General features: G+C 39.1%; 3 protein-coding genes across 9 annotated transcripts in view; 1 reads left to right on the top strand and 2 right to left on the bottom strand.

Moving 5' to 3' along the window:
- The window catches only part of anks1ab (ankyrin repeat and sterile alpha motif domain containing 1Ab), a 50,769-nt gene extending 45,826 nt beyond the window's left edge, over window positions 1-4,943 (top strand). For 4 of the 6 annotated variants that reach the window (XM_074640059.1, XM_074640029.1, XM_074640038.1 and 1 more), the window contains one exon: window positions 2,075-4,943. In XM_074640059.1, the coding sequence (XP_074496160.1) occupies window positions 2,075-2,113 (39 nt within the window). In that variant the 3' untranslated portion in view covers window positions 2,114-4,943. Of the gene's footprint in view, window positions 1-238 lie in introns of all 6 variants that reach the window. The other 2 variants (XM_074640048.1, XM_074640012.1) reach the window with 1 other exon arrangement.
- LOC141770500 (T-complex protein 11 homolog) lies at window positions 2,758-12,643 on the bottom strand. Its single transcript, XM_074640071.1, has 10 exons — window positions 12,495-12,643; window positions 11,158-11,248; window positions 10,904-11,033; window positions 10,663-10,783; window positions 9,801-10,021; window positions 9,411-9,547; window positions 8,658-8,839; window positions 7,319-7,500; window positions 6,719-6,891; window positions 2,758-6,078 (listed from the first exon to the last, which is right to left on the bottom strand). The coding sequence occupies exons 2-10, from the start codon at window positions 11,234-11,236 to the stop codon at window positions 5,846-5,848; spliced, it is 1,458 nt and encodes a 485-aa protein (XP_074496172.1). The 5' UTR covers window positions 11,237-11,248; window positions 12,495-12,643; the 3' UTR covers window positions 2,758-5,845.
- A 1,690-nt stretch (window positions 12,644-14,333) lies between these two features.
- The window catches only part of phc2b (polyhomeotic homolog 2b (Drosophila)), a 43,061-nt gene continuing 40,564 nt past the window's right edge, over window positions 14,334-16,830 (bottom strand). The window contains exons 15-16 of one of the 2 annotated variants that reach the window (XM_074639888.1): window positions 16,569-16,752; window positions 14,334-15,035 (exon numbers count right to left, since the gene is read on the bottom strand). In XM_074639888.1, coding sequence (XP_074495989.1) covers window positions 16,598-16,752 — 155 coding nt within the window. In that variant the 3' untranslated portion in view covers window positions 14,334-15,035; window positions 16,569-16,597. Of the gene's footprint in view, window positions 16,753-16,830 lie in introns of both variants that reach the window. The other variant, XM_074639887.1, reaches the window with a different exon arrangement.

The following is a 16,830-nucleotide window of genomic DNA, read 5'->3' as shown; positions in this document are numbered from 1 at the left end:
CAGATGTGAGAGTGGTATCAATATTGTCTGTCATTTTCCCCAAAACGTTGAACTTTTCCTTTAACGTGCCCTTTTCATATCGCACAGATCAAAGGCTTAGTCAATAAAATAAAAGCATGATTCCTTTTTTAAAAAAAAAAAATTTCAACATCACTTTTATTTATTTAAAGAATTCTGAATTGTTTTGTTGTTTTGCCTCAAGACAGTTATATATATATTTTTCTTTCTCCATCTTTAGCCTGTCCTGTCTTACCAGGCATCTACCACTGTGAGGCACTATGAGGAGGCTGCTTTGCTAGCATGGGATGCAAGACGGACAATTAAATCAATGAAAGACAAAACAGCGACATGCAGCAAAGAACCTGTTTTTTTTTCTACGCATTTGTACAATACTCATAACAACACGATGGATTGGTCGTGAATCGATCACTGATGTCTGAACTCAAACGGACCAAGAACTGAACCTTCGTACACACACACACACACACACACACACACACAGGAGGACAACTTTCCTACACTTTACCGAGGACAACAGCCTTACGTCATTTCGGTTATCTATAATCAACTAAAGCCCCCACCTCCCCCCGACCACCACCACCCAACAACTGCACGCCTCCCCCTTGCTTCTAAAAGACTTTAAAAAAAAAGACAACACTTCTGATTTCCTGGTGTGAAACTGACTGTGACTGGCTGGGATGATGTTGTTCTCATGATGGTACAGTTTTGTCCAGATGAGAGTCTTTGCTCTGGCCTTTGTACCGCCCTGTCTGCAGTCTCTCAGCATTCATGGTAGCATCGAGAGACTGCAAATCACAGCATCTTCTTCTTGTCAATTTAAAAAAAAAGAAAATAACACTGTGTTAAAAACGTGGCACTATCCCTTTTAATACCTTATTTTCTTTTCTTACGGTGCAAATAGGACATTAGTGCATTTTGTGATACTTTTTGATAGACGGGGGCTGAGTGAAATACTTTGGGAAAGAGCGATTAAGACGGGATCTAGAAGGATCCCAACAAACCCAAGACAAAGAGAATACCACCAAACTGAATTACACAAGCATAGTGAGTGTACTGACATTGGATCCACAACACGATTTCATTTGACTCGTATATTAATGAGCCTGGAGCACAATTTGGTGCACATTTTTCCCAACATAGCATCTTATTATCATGATTACATGGGTAGGTATCCATGCTGCTTCACACCAATTTAGAATTAGGTACAGTACATGCAAAGTATGTCACTTGAAAATAAACGGCAGTGAAAAGATTTAATTCCACTACATTAAAAGAGCCAAATCTAAGTGTTGCTCTGGTGTCGTGTTAATGCGAATGGATTTGCTATGCTGAGAAAACATGAGTTTATTTATTTATTTTTTTAAAGAATTTCCTTGCTGCACTGTGACTCAAAAATGCTCGTTGTGGAGTCGACACATATCTGTGGGTCCTCCCCTGTGTGCACTACCTACTGTGCGTGCTGTATGCCTTGTTTCTGTCTGTCCTCATGGGAGTTTGGACCGTTGCTGTTACATCACTGTCCACCGTCCTTGTTTTCTGTGTGCTGCAGCAGGAGATGTGAGGTATTGAGCTCCTCTCCAGCAGATAGTGTGTCTGGAGACTGACTTGTGTGCGGTACCGTGGCTGTGTCATTGCCACTCTGTTCTGACTGTTAGCTTCCACTGACGATGCATGTTGGCAGTGTTTTTTGTGTTTTTTGTACCCTTTGATGCACTTGGCCTGAGCAGTCTCTGTATGTACTGTAGCAGTGTCTTCGTCTCTTCTCACTCATCCGCCATTCGCTTTTTATGTTCCCTCCTCTCTTCGTCACACGCCATCACAGCGATCCATCCTCGTCCCTCAACGTCTCCATTGTTGTCATTCCTCCCAGCATTTTTGTCACGTATGTTCTTCCATTTTTGTATGTCACCAAGACAACCTGCTCCAGTATGGATGCATAATATAAAAGCATTACACTTTAATGAGCAGCAGCTATTTAAAGCAAGTTTTGGTGGCATGATTTGGCTGTGCATGTACCAGTCTTTTTTAACATTTTGGTGTTTTCCTTGTGTAGCTCACCCCAACGTTCAAGTTTCCGGATACCAAGCTGTGAGTTGAAGGGGAGCAGCCCGATGCGAGTGTGTGTGTGTTGAGTTTAGTGGGCAGAGCAGTGGAAAAAAGGTAGAGGGAGAGAAAAACGAGAGGTAAGCCTTATGCAACGCAGGGCCAACCAGCGCTACTACTCTGACATTTAGATCTCACTCTGTATATCCCCCTGCTCCTCCACTGCCCCGATATGAAACCCCAACACACAGACGAAAAGGTAACCTGTTGTCCCACATCAATGGCTAAACAGGACCTGTGTATCACTCCTGTCTTGAGAGAGAGAGGTCAGTCAGAAAAGGGTCAGGTCTATTTCCTGGCCTCCATGTGACTTTCTGATCTCGTCCTGTAGGTACTGTAATGTTTAGAGCACGGTAGACCATTAATGATATATAGACCATTAATGAGCATTTCTATTGATCCAGGTCTATTGGACTGAGATAGTAACTGTGGGAGTTATTAAAGGTAAAACAGAAATGTAACAAAGTGTAGAGAAAAAAAAACTGTACCAGCATACAATGCTTTGCCCATGTTTGTGGACAGAGTATGGTTTGTCAATGAAAATGTGATACTGTTTCAAATTTCAAAGCAATATTATATTAATGAAAAATTAAATAATACAATGACAAAAGAATCCCTCTCAAGTCTGTTGTCAGCATTGATTTTGTTTTATGGTTAAAAAGTAAAACACAAGGAAAACATTACACCAGCTGTTTAAAATTCAAAGCAACAACATATCAATATGGTAATTATAATGTACAATTATACTATCAGTGTTTCCCCTGCTGTAGTGATTAGTGAATGGTGCGACTTCTAATCTCACCCAGCAATTAGCCCCAGTTTGTGAGTACCATGTGTTAAATTACATTCAAGTCACAGAGCCAAGCATCTGATTTCTTAAAGTGCCAGATCATTATTGTTGTGTTGATGGTATTTCCAGAATCCTCTCTTCTAACTATGTAAATAAAAAAAATACAAAGTTTTACGTCAGTTATATTTGTTTATAATAATGTTACTTTCCATTAGATTCTATTTTTATATACAGTACAGTAACTTGTGCCATAACATATGTGCAAGGTGCTGTGATATTTCTGGCTACCTGGACTAGTAAATCTAGTTGCAGTTTCAGAAACTGGTTAAAAATCTATTTTATGGTGCAAAATACTAAATATTCTTTTATTTATATGGTTAAAGGAAGCTTTGAGTATTCTGAAAATACATAGTCGGCATTCTTGGCAATGCCCACAAAACGTCACATCCGGTTTACACCGTGGGGGAAAACAAAGCATTCGCTGCCATGCTCAAAAGCTGCTGTGTGGATTTCTGCATGTCAAATAAACGTAAAAATCTGAACCTAAAGTTTTATATTTTACCTAACAGAGACAGAATCTGATAGGAGACCGTCAGGATTGTACCATCCCCCTGTAGAGCAACCCAGGTCTGATGAAGCTTTTCTGTCACTCTCCAGGATGGCTTCACATCACAACAAAACAGATAAGTGTCTGACCTAGACATTTTGTGATGGATTGCAACCTCCGCAAAGCCACTGGTGAAGAAGTTGTGAGCCTCCAAGGTACTGCAGTTCTTGCGGTTGCACTGTGTGTAAATCCCTACGTGATATTGCACATGTCAAAACATAGGCTAATGGCATTGAGTAACATTAGCGTTGCTACTGTCTTGAAACTGCATGAAGTTCCCTCAAATATTCAAGTTAATTATATCATAACATTAAATGGCTGTAGGGTATTTATATTATAAAGGTTTAATTCATCATATACTGATTAAATGTCACTCACCAGGCGATTCACCCATATAGCAGAAAATATCTGGGAATGGCACTCGGGCCATTTAGTTGGATAATTTGCGCAGTCTTTTATAAGACATGGACAATAATCTACTCAGATTCTGTCTACTTTTTGTATGTAACGTTCTTTGTCAAGTGAGGACAAGGACTCTATATAAGACATGGCACTTTTGTACGTAAATTTATGATATTAAAAACTGCGCTTTCCTAGCATATCCAGGTGGTGGAAAAGGATTGTTTCCCCCACAACTACTCAGCCCTAAACCACGCCACCAACTATGACACGAAACCGACTGTATGTATACCTTCAAAACAGCAGGAAATGTTGATAAAAGACCATTTGAAAAGATTGCCAAGAATTTGATGTTTCAGAAAATGCTTACCTCTGTGACTCGCACAAGTTTTGTCATCAGTTCTGCTCGGAGCTGTTAAAGGACCATAGCAGCATGTTTTATGGATGCAAATCCCATATGCTAACCATTCTGCAAATTATAATATATTCATTCATTATTTAATTTCGTACAATATGAAAATATGCTATCTGACTCCTGAAACTCGCTTGAGTAATAAGAAAAACTACAAAATTGCAGGTTTCAAGAGAGTAATCTGAAGCGCTCTGTTTAAAGGTGCTAATGAAAACATTTTTATTCAGACAAATAATTTAAATTAAACGTTATAGTTCCCTCAATGTATAACAAAGATGTATATCAGAGGGGATTTAGGGTAGCCGACTGAACCGGGGTTGGTGATTGTTGGAAAGACTAACCAAGACGATTTTGGTGAGTTTTATTTTGTTTCTGCCGAGTTTGAATGAAGTGTGTTTTACAATGCCTCGCGCTAGAACAGCTGATCTCCCAGCTGATCTCCCAGCTGAAACTACGGCAGCAGGGGAAGGGGTGCCGCGCACACACACACACACACACACACACACACACACACACACCTAATGTAGACCTATAGCTACATGTTGCAAAATGACTTCAGTACTTTACCATAAAAGATTCATCAAAGAGTCTCACTCCACTCCACCATAAAATATGCAGGTTGTCCAACAAACTGGCAACCATCTGTTGTAAGATAAATGCAATGGAACATCTAGTGGCTGAATGTTATCAATGTTATCAATAGCACCTTTAAGCTTTCAGTTTGTTTGGTTTTGTGTTTAGCTTCGCCCGGTATAAGTGTATCCAGTAATAGTTCTCCCAGAATATTGTTTTAAATTCACCGAGGTGAACGGTGATGCCTTACAGAGTTTTGATATCAGTATTTTGATTTGTTTAGTGGAGTGAATCAGGGCTGTCGAAAAATGGAAAATTAATCAATTTGATATATACTTTATATACAAATAAGCACCTGTTTGGTACACACCCCCCACTAATACCAACTACTCTAGGGGAAACATTGAGTATATTTTTGGTTTATAATCAAACGTGCAAAAAAAAAAAAAGAATCATAAAAAGTGCAGTCTTTGGTAAATTATACATAAACATCTGTCAACATAAAGTTAAAGAAGAGAAACTAGCTACATAAGTATTATTTACAAACTATTAGCATAATCTTTGGTACTTGATGTTTTTCCTGAGGGTGTTTATCTTGAGATGAAGTTAAACCAACAAATGTGTTTTTATCAGGAAATTCTTTTCAAAGCCATTTCATGATCAGTCTCTTGTTATGACTCTTTTCATTAACACACTACAAACTATTTGTTACTCTTGTCCGGGTGAAAACCGTTTCTCATTTTGTTTTACAAAATTTGTTGAGTTGAATTTGTGAGTCAGACTTTTTTGTTAAACACCTGAAAAAATATAATAATATACAACTTTTTCTTTCATGTCTTTCCCTTAAACATTTACTGTATTTACACTCTATAGCTACACATTCAGTGCCAAATGGCATCTTATATTAAGGTCACCCGCTTTTGTGTGGGTCGCCCTCAGCCTAGCGTGAGTCCTCACCGGTCTCGGCCTCTCCTGGTGGGAACAGCAGTTTCCTGAGGATGGGTGCGTAGAAAGGACCAAAGACCGTTCGGTTGAAGTGGACGATTCGCCCAAAGGCCGTCCCCAGTTCGGCTAGCTCGGCGCTCACCAGCCTGAGGGGAGCGGGCAGCTCTGGACTCCTTTTAGCGAGGCCGCCCTGCAGCATTGCCTGGAGGAAGCCCTGAACCCTTTCCCCTGTGTTTGATGGAGAGAGGGATGAGGGGGTGGAGGGAGAGAGAGAAGGAAAGAAGTCAGCTCTCTGCAGCAGCACAAATCCAAGTTTAAAAACATCCATGTGGACATGTGATAACCAAAACTAAATGACATTATAACGCATGTTCTCTCCTACTGATTAAAATATACTACCATATACCGCATTATTCTGTGACTATTTTGATCATCAAATTAATCATTTTTCAAGCAAGAAAAAATGCCAAACATCCTCCGGTTCCAGCTCCTCAAATGTGAAGATCTGCTGCTTTTCTTTGTCATATATGAGAGCAAACTGAATATTCTTTGGTTTTGGACTGTTGGTTGGGGAAAACGATCGATGTGAGGATGTCACCATACGTACAGTAGCTGTCAATTGAGAAAGTAATGGGTGGAATAATCAATAATGACTTGCAAGGCATGTTTCTCTTGTCGAGTGAAAATGGTGCATCGACAAAAAAAACAGAATTGTTGAAACCACACCTTAAATGAAATAAAAATAACAACCACCAATATCCAGCTATGAATACTTAGAAACTAAAATCTAATATGTGGATTAATACCATTTCCCTCCCATTTGTATTTCAATGAATCATTGATGTAGCCCTCTTGTGCTCAGCCTGACCTATGAGTGTGCGGACAGGATTGCTGTCCTTCCACAGCTCAGATATTTGTCCTTTCAGCAGATCCTGGCTCTCCTGAGGCATCGCTGCTCCTCCCTGGCCGCTCACAGCTTCGGTCACCAGCTGCAGCACTGTCTCCCCGAGCCCAAGCAACGCCCCCTTCAGGTCAGCTTCCCTGCAGCACCAGAAACCAACATGAGACAAATTACCTGCAGAGTTCATTAGATGTGTGTTAGGTCACAGGCCTATGAATTTAATCCTGGGACTCGTGGCAGTCAGTAAATAAGGGTCTTTAATAACATCTGGGTCTCTCAGGTTTAGATTAAGTAGAATGACATGTTAATAAAGGTGATTAAGAGGAGAAGTAGCCCGTGCTACATTTTTATTGCAGCTTGGAGTGTGAGCAGGCCTTGAATACCACAAGCTGCTGTTCCACATTTATCCACTAATCATGACGGGGCTTCTCTTGAAAAGAAAGAATGAGGTTAGCTGGATCTGTTCTGACAAGCTAGTTGCCTCCTGTCGCCTCCATTGGTTTCCTTCTCATACGATACCTGTTCCCCATGACAGCCAGTACATGCATCACCACATCCCCCTCTTACCTGGTGTGACTGCCCTCCAGCAGGGCAGTGATGGACTGCCTGAGTTTACCTACAAACCCCTGCAGGGAGAAAACGGCACCCCCACACTGAGCGTTGGTCAGCAGCAGCACCGACGCCTCCACGACCAGCATCTGGAGCCGCTGGCCCAGGGCGTCCAGGCGGGCTCGGTCCATCAGCACAGTCTGTGTGTGTGCAGGTCAGGGTCACGTGTCAAATGGTTAATCACAGGGAATTTGCAGCTTAAATAAGAGCCTATCCAAAAAAAAACAACAGCTACATCTAGATGATAACACACTGGATTTTGGATATGAAAAGTTTCACTGGGTACGCGACAGTGATTCTCAACCGGTAATTGGACATTTGCCAGGTGCGTGGAAAAATTGTACAGTAGCTTGGCTAATTTAAAAAAAAAAAAAAAATTACAATTTGATTAAAAAATCTAAATAAAATACAAAAAATGGCTGGCTGATCGGAATCATTAACAAAATTCCTGAATCCGGATCGTTATCCGGATCGCCAACAAAATCAAATGGATTTCATTCAAATCAATTGCAGACTTTTTGAGTAATCCTGCTAACAGACAAACCAACGAACCAACGCCGGTGAAAACATAACCTCCTTCTTAGGCCTTCGGCCTTAGCCGAGGTAATTAATGAGTGGAACATGATAAACGTCTATGTAAGTATAATATTGTTATTTTAATTGTGGTGAAAACTGGGACAATTTGTTAGTGACTGTTGAAAACCGTTTTTTTTTAATCTGTTTTACAGATATTTGTCGGGACTCGGGACACGTCAGCTTGTCTGGTTACGTCTGGTTACCGTGAGCTAAAAGAAATGGATAAATGTTTAAAATTGTTGGCTAAAAGTTATGGACAAAAATCGCTGAAATAGCTAAAAGTAGCTTAATGGATAAAACGTTAAAATAGATGGCTAATGTAATAAATATAAAGGTGAAATTGTTAGCTAAAAGAAATGGATAAAAGTTTGAAACTTTCAGCATCAGCAAACTTGACTAAACCACCTAAACATTGCTAGTTTAATTATATTATGAAGACATTGTTTATATAATTAAATGTATTAAGTAACATGGAGTTTAACATCAGTTCAAATGAACACATCTGAAACATGATGGGTGATGTTGACGAAGGAGTACTTGAGTTCGTCTGACAGTGCTGCGTCAGGACATCAGACTGGAAAGGTGCTGCATGAGCTCTAATGTGCTTTGACATGCAGCGGGGTGAGGAGGAGAATGAATATTTCCTGATAATCAATAAAATATTACTCAAATGAAAAGGCAAAGTGTAGTGTGATGTAATGTTTTGCAGGCTGCAGCTGACCTCGGGATATTTCTGGTCTTGGGGGTCCCAGTGTAGCAGACGCATGTAGGCCTGGTTGAGGACAGCGGCGGCGCTGACGGGACCTCGGCTGTCAGGACTGGGAGACTCAGACCGAGCTCTGACGGCCGCCGCCTCTTCGGACGCTGCTGCCTGAAGCCAAGCGGTGGTATCGTCCAAACAAGCTGAAGACAAACAGTAAATTACATATTCTAAAGATAACAGTTACACATGATTAAGCTCTACTGCAATGACACTGAATTACCAGAGGAGTCACACGGGGTTGTGAGTGAAACAGACACTCCCTAAGGAGGATGAGGACTAAAACCAGTTCAATTATGCTCACAGCACATTTGCTTCACTCTCACAGCATCTGTACCAAGAATTACCTTCTCAAAAAACAGACACCTTCTGCAATAAAAACTAAAACATTACTTGTATGAATAGAACATTATTGATACTTATTAACCACATTAATTCATTTGCTAACAAAATGTATTTAGGAGGATTAATTTTTTAGAAAATCTCTAATTAGCCAGCTATACTTAGACAAGCTATCCGAGCCAGAGGTCACTGATTGGCTGTCAAGCTCTTCACTTAATCTACGAGAAGCTGGAAACGGTGCTTCAGAGCAACAAGGGTCAAAATCAGTTTAATTGAAAAGAATAAATTTCACAGTCGCAGAGTCACCTTTATCATCTGTCACTCACACTGCAGCAGTAAGTCAGGTATAGAGATTTAAACACCCTTACTCACCCGGCTGCTTGTCCAGGATCTGCTGGAACTTGGCCCTCTCGTACTGCACGGCCTGCGGCAGGAGGTGAGGCCGCAGGCTCTGGATGGTGAAGTTAACCATGTCGGTCTTCATCAGGCCCAAGACGCGGAAGATCTCCCTGAGGGGGGGGCAGGGGAATCAGTTTTGGGTGAGACAGCTTTTTCGGAAAAATTACAAATGCAAGCAGGCAAACTTTATTTATGTAGCACTTCTCAAAACGGAAGCAGTGCTTTACAGGAAGAAGAAAACCTTCAATGAACTGAAAGTCAAAAACTTCTCAAATAAACAGTTTATTTATATATATATATATATATATATATATTTATCCATAGTAGACACAAGCTTTAAAATGGTGTTAACCTGCATCTCACCTCAGGAGCTCCACAGGGTCCCGGAGGTCTCTCAGTGCCCTGATCGCTGGGTCCCGCACAGGTGCACATAAAGACGCCATGGTGTTGATGACGTATCCTGCCAGTCGGTGGAGATCCAGAGCTCCGTGATCGACCTCCTGCTGGATCAGCTCCATGTCCAGCACCTCGTCCAGCTGGGATCTCAGTCTGACGTGACCGGGCAGCAGCAGGGACTGAAGCATCTAAAGGTAAATATATGAGGTGGCCTTTAGTGAAGTTTACATACAGAAAATTTAAGTTTAGCCAATTAATTAAAAATATAACCCCTAAAATCAACAGATCAATATTATTGGCTGTTTTATCTCAAAACAGTTACTGTACATGTTGGCTGGTAAATAACAAAAAAAAAACAGTAATGCCAAAAATATGTGTGAGGTCATTTAGAAACGATGTTGCTGTGAGAGCACAAGCACTGTAGTACAGGGCTTACGCAGGTATATGAGGTATAACCCTCTTTTTCTGGTGGTTTACACTATACCCACTTATCAGCAAAAAATACATTGGAATATAAAGGAGAGAGAGTATAGCCACTTCCTCCTCAGACACCTAACGTAACCTACCCATCTACCTAGTAGTACACCCACCTCATCAACAACCACTACACCACTACTGACAAGTATGTTTTTCATCTGCAAGATCTCCTGCTTTATGTTTATTTTCCTGTGAATAACAGCTCTGACTGTGTGTTTATGTTGTCATCTGTCCACACAGTATACACTCTGTTTTGATCTTCAAAGCATATGAGAATGAATGGGGTCAGAGGTCTCAGTAGAACATCTTCCTCTGCTACTAATGCCTCTGATGTGATGCCGTACACACTTACAGTCTTGACTTCCTGGAGCAGAATGACAGCATGGCTGTAGTTTGGAGGATCGCTGTTCAGCTGCTCTTGAAGACTGTCCCAAAACGCCCGGTGAACGATCTCCGTCACTCTGCCCTCCAGGCTACAGAAGGAAAAACGGTTTTAAAAAACAAAACAGCTCAAAAGAGACTTAACTCTCAATTAATTTTGGAAATAAGAATAACCAAGGTCACTTTCGCTGTGGCAGAGTGTTTTTTCTTGCCTGTCTGTAGGAGGGCTCCTGTGTTTGAAGCAGAAGTCTCCATTCAGCACTATCTCATGTGCGAGGTTCAGGTTGGAAACACAATTTTCCAGCTCCATCAGACTGGATAATGAGGCGGTGGGTGGGCTCCCTGACACCAAAGACAGGACACACACACCCTCAGATAATTAAAGCTGCCACGGTGGTAATAATTCAATTACTAATGGTCCCTGAACGTGCCTGAACACAATAACTGCCATAATAAAGCTTCATACCTGTGGGAGAGTCAAGTTTTTCCAGACAGGGAAGGTCAGCAGGGGAATCATCAGCATCCTCATCTCTTTGATTTGGCATTTCAGCAAAAGTCTAGACATTTAAATTACTCAGTAACTCAACAGAGCTTGGTCACAATGTGTACAATTAAACATATTAAGAGCTGTAATTATTAGCAGATTAATCGATTACTCAACCGTCAGAAAATCAATCAACTAGTTCCGATATGATTGATTTATCATTTTAGTGATTATTCAAGCAAAATTGCCAAAGATTTGATAGTTATTAGTTAGTAGTAGTTATTTTGATAGTTGGATTTTTTTTGTCATATTTGATAGTAAATTAAATATCATTATAATCACATTGAGAGAAAATCATCTGCCGACTAATTGACAATGAAAATAATTGTTAGTTGCAGCCCTAAAAATATTATAAATAAACAAAGGTGCTATCATGGCAGTTAAAAAATTATTTTACAGTTGAAAAAAAAATGGTGGAAGAATACATAGATAATTAAGTAAAAGTAGCAATACCAGTGTAGAAATATTCATACATAAAGTACATTATAATATTGCATTACTGTACAGTTAATTATGGATGCATTCATGTGTAAAGGTGGAGCTAATTGTAAAAAATGTATAATGTTATACGGCTGGGTAGCTTGTGCATAATTACTGTTATTAATTACACCTGTGATTACTCTGCAATGAAAAGCCCCTTAACAGGAAGCTCAGGATGGTTTTCAAAATAAAAGACCCCAACTCTCACTGTATACTAACAGGAAACTAGGGATGGACCAAAATAAATATATAAAACTTCATTCTACCCAAATACTACTTTCTGTCTAACAACTTCCAGTTTTAAATGCTCATTTTCTACCGACTTGTAGTTTTAAAGGTTTAGTTTATTAGTAATAGATAAAATAGCAGAAAATGGAAATACTCAGATCATACATACACAGTGGTGGAATGTAACTAAGTACATTTACTTATTTAAGTACAATTTTGAGTCATATTATTTCTTTATATTAATCGTGTCTCTAGGTGGAGGCTTCAGATAAGCCCAGTGGGTTTTTTGCCTCTTCCTGCACTTTATATTATTAATTAATTTTTTTGTTATGTTGTATAGTCTTAAATTGTGCAAAATAAAAAAATAAAAAAATAAATATAAAACACTGTTTTATATAGATAAACATTGTTTTATATCTATAATTCCACCACTGAAAAAAGCAAAGGTCATACATACCTACGGTTAAGTACAACAATGTCACCACATGATCAAAAACAAGCCTAAAATAGCACAGTGACGACAATTAGACACTTTTTGTAGACTAACTTACCTGTCGTTGGTATTTCAGTGAATTTATTAAGACTTAAAAATATGAAAAACGCGAGTTTACTAAGAGAAAAGTTACAGAAACTCTAACTCTGTTAATGTTTCTGGTGTTTACAGTCTCCTACAGTCAGTCAGTCAACACCCACCTTCAAGTTTAAATCTGGGCTAAACCATTCTGATAAGGATATAGGGGGACTCAAACATTAACAGCGTTTGTTATCGTTTTAACACATAATCTAAACATGTATGTGCGATTGTACCGTGTTACCAAATGACAAAATGTAGACACAAACGGCATTGAAAGGTTTAATATTAATAATTTCTATGAAAATACAGAAAAAGACGACGGCTTCATTTGGTTTGGTCCGTTCTCAAATGAAAACAGTGGGCGTGGTCAGTGCTGTAGGTTTCTGACGCAGCAGCGCGTCACTGGTCCCTCACTGCCTTTCAAAACAAAACTCATAGGACCTGTTTGAACGCCCCATTGTAGTGCAGTGTTTGTATAAATGGTCTATTGTATGAGACAATTAAGAGTGAACAGCTGGAAATGTCCCGTTTCTGTGCGTTAAAACTGCAGAGTATGAACAGTGAACACAAACAATACTAATGTATTACAATTATACACTTTTCTAGATACTATTTATGTATGGTGTACATACCTCTATTTTTCCATTTTTCTTGACCCCCCTCAGTTTTACACTTTCTACAATTCTGTCCCTAAAATCTCTGAAAATATTTTTTTTTATAAATGCTAAATGCAAAATATCAATTTGTTTTAACTCAGTTTTAAAGCTAGAGTTAAGATACTGGCATCATATGAAACTAGAAAACTTAAGGAATCCATTGGTCCATGTCATACTAGCTTGTCCGGAAGGACGTTAAATAACGCTCCAAACTTACGCTAATTTTTGGCAAAGGAAAACTGTCATGATCATTTTCAAAGGAGTCCGTTGACCTCTGACCTCAAGATATGTCATTGAAAATGTTTTCTATGGGTACCCACGAGTCTCCCCTTTACAGACATGTCCACTTTATGATAATCACATGCAGTTTGGGGCAAGTCTTAGTGAAGTCAGCACACTGACACACTGACAGCTGTTGTTGCCTGTTGGGCTGCAGTTTACCATGTTATGATTTGAGCATATATTTTATGCTAAATGCAGTACCTGTGAGGGTTTCTGGACAATGATGCCAAAAATATACTGCCTACTGCCACTTAAATTGATTTCCAATAATAAATATACATGCATTTGCATAAAGCAAGTATATTTGTCCACTTCCATGTTGATAAGAGTATTAAATATTTGACAAATCTCCATTTAAGGAACATTTTGAATAGATAAAAAATGCGCAATTAATTTGTGATTAATCACAATTAATTATTTGAATCGATTGACAGCCCTAGTTATTATCTTTTATATCTCCTACACTCCCTGTAGTAAAGTTGGTAAAAAATATTTAGAAACATTAGTGACAGTTTTTGTACTTCATCTACATGGGATGTGTAAAGATGATCTTACCTTATTCGGTTAGGGCTAAAATTGTCTGTAGATTAGCTGACCAACATAATATAAATCAACAAAACTTCAATGACAGACAAATTGTGATTTCTCCCAAAAAAAAAAAAAAAATGCAAACATTTTGTGGTTCTTAATACATAAATGTGACAATTTGTGGCTTTGCTCTCTTTTATATAATTGTAAACTGATTATCTTTGGGTTTTTGTTTTTTTACAAACCAGGATTTTTTTCATACCTTTGCCAAGTCACTCAGAAAGAGATTAATATTGACTTTTTCTTTCACACAGACGCACACAAAAAAACGGCCCAAGAAAGAACTGTATTTGCAAATTATTTATAATTGCAAAATGTCGTGTAACAAACTGTTTTGATAAATACAAGCATTTGACAAAGCCTTATCTAAAAAAGTTTACCTTCCATCACAGCCACAAAACACAAATAAATTTGAACATATTTCATTAGAAAAAAAAGCATTAGAAAAACAACTCCTGGGCCATGATATTTATACATTTGCATATTTCAAAATATTGAACACAATTAAATTTCTGTTTTAAAACAAGGATAACTTAAAAAACCAAAAAAAAAACAGCTTCACACTTAGTTTCAGTCTTTCTCCTCAATCAAGCTGCTATGTACATATAAACTTGTTTGCATTGCTGCATAAATGCTGCCGCTCTCACTTTAGGTGGAGTGTCTCATAACATTAAAGCAAACGAAAAGGAAAATAAGTGCCAAAAGTCGGGCTGTGCGAAGAGAGCAGCACACCCGAATTGTTCCTCAGATAACTTAGTGTCCTCCTATGAAACCCAGACAAGAAATCAATCTCACATTTTAGTAAATTATTTTGGAAAAAGCGGTGAAAAATCATTTGTAAGCAGTTTAAATCTACAGGAGGAAAAGCTGGCAAGTTCCTCATGAAAGGGAAATCAATGTCACATAAGAAGCTGCGTAAACGGTTTCTCTGCATTCAGTCTTTGTATTCCAGAGCCGTGAGAATCTTATTGTGAGAAAAGGCGAAGGAGCATCTACTGAATAAAAATGAGAAAATTAATGAATGCAATCTTCCATTGCCAGCCACACGCACAAAGAAGAAATGGTTCTCTTTCATTCACACACTAACAAAACTGTACAAAACACATCTCTAATAATAATATAATAATAATTCATTCAGACTTCACTCACGTTTGTCTCAATGCCTTAATTCAGTGACGACCGTGTTGCAGTATGACTCAACCCAAGCACAACTGAGCTGTAGTGCACTTTGGCACGACTTGTTCTCTCAACATTTAGTTTTCTTCCTCGTTTCTTTCCCCATTCAATCCTGCTATTATCAAGGAATCTGTATCTAGACGTGTTATCTGGATAATGATATAGTATTTAATAAAGACCTGTGCATCTACACCTGATATTAATAAGCGCTCTTTGTTATCGCAATTCTGCCCTCATTATGTTCAGATCTAATAAATGCAAAATAGGTTCACAACACAGCATGTCTCAGGTCAAGAAAAGCAATGCGGCTGTATGGGCTCTACTTGTATTTGCTTTGCAGAGGAAAGGGCGATTTGTATCTTTACGATATCACGATACTTAAGTCGTGAAACAATCTTATTGCGATATGCTGAGTATTGTGATAAGATATATTGCGATATATTACCTTTTTTCAACTGCAAATTATGCAGTTTGTCCACATCTGTTTTATCTAATAAGATACAGAGTTTTCATTCGCATAGCTTGAGGTCAGAGGTCAAGGAACCCCTTTGAAAATGGCCATGCCAGTTTTTCCTTTGGAGCGTTATTTAGCATTCTTCCCGACTAGCTAACATGACATGGTTGGTACCAATCGATTCCTTCTGTGTTTTAGTTTCGTATGATACCAGTAACTTCACTCTAGCTTTAAGATTGAGCCCGCTACAACCTCTGAAAGACAGAATAGCGTCCGGGCCCACCGTCAGATTGTTAAGAAGATAATAGATAATATAATAAAAGCATACTTGAGGTCTGTGTATCAATACAATATTGCCACGCAAAATATCGCGATGCTATGCTTTATCGATTTTTTCCCCCCACCCCTAAATCTGATCACAATGTAGGCCAGACAACACCCAAAGCAGGTCTAGTGGCTCCAATAGCAGTCCCAATGCAATGTGTTCTGCATGCATTTACATGACTTGTTCCTTTTCCTTATCCTTTACCAGGTGTAAACAGCAAAAATATTCAGTCATTTAATGTGCATCAACATTTTAGCATATGGCACAGATCTCACTGTGGCTCCTGATTTGAACCCGTGAGTGAATGTAAACACAGACGAATAGCTTTCGGTGCTCAAGCTGCAACTCTAATATAACCACCTAAGGATGACAAAGTTTACAAGGCTAGTGAGCACATGCAGATGAATGTGAGTGCCGGCTGAAGTGAGATTCAAAGGGGAACCAGACCAGTAGTGGGGAGGAGGCGGGGTCATAGTGCAGTCAGTCTGTGTCGTCAGTGCTACGATGACATCGTTTAGTTTTACACACTGCTCTTCTCTCACACAAACACAAACATACAAATAGACGTACTAAGATCAATGCACGACACTTTTTTCCTGCTAAGAGTCTTTGAGCATGTTGATGCGTGCGAAGATCTTGAGTGCGGGTCCCAGTTTAATGTTCATGGTGCTCATGAGGTGGTCCTCCTTCAACAGGAGCAAGGCCTGTCCGTCAATCTCCTGAGAGCGAAACTCGTCTGCTATCTCCTGACAACCTGCAGAGGAAGAAGTATAAATTAGTCACACTAAAAAACAGGATTCATAAGCAGAAAGAGTGTATTTAATGCTCCGTT

The sequence above is a fragment of the Sebastes fasciatus genome, chromosome 1, assembly GCF_043250625.1.
Source record: "Sebastes fasciatus isolate fSebFas1 chromosome 1, fSebFas1.pri, whole genome shotgun sequence".
Taxonomy (NCBI): Eukaryota; Metazoa; Chordata; class Actinopteri; order Perciformes; family Sebastidae; genus Sebastes; species Sebastes fasciatus.
Note: the sequence above shows the minus strand (reverse complement) of the source record. Positions and strands in the feature narration are given on the sequence as shown.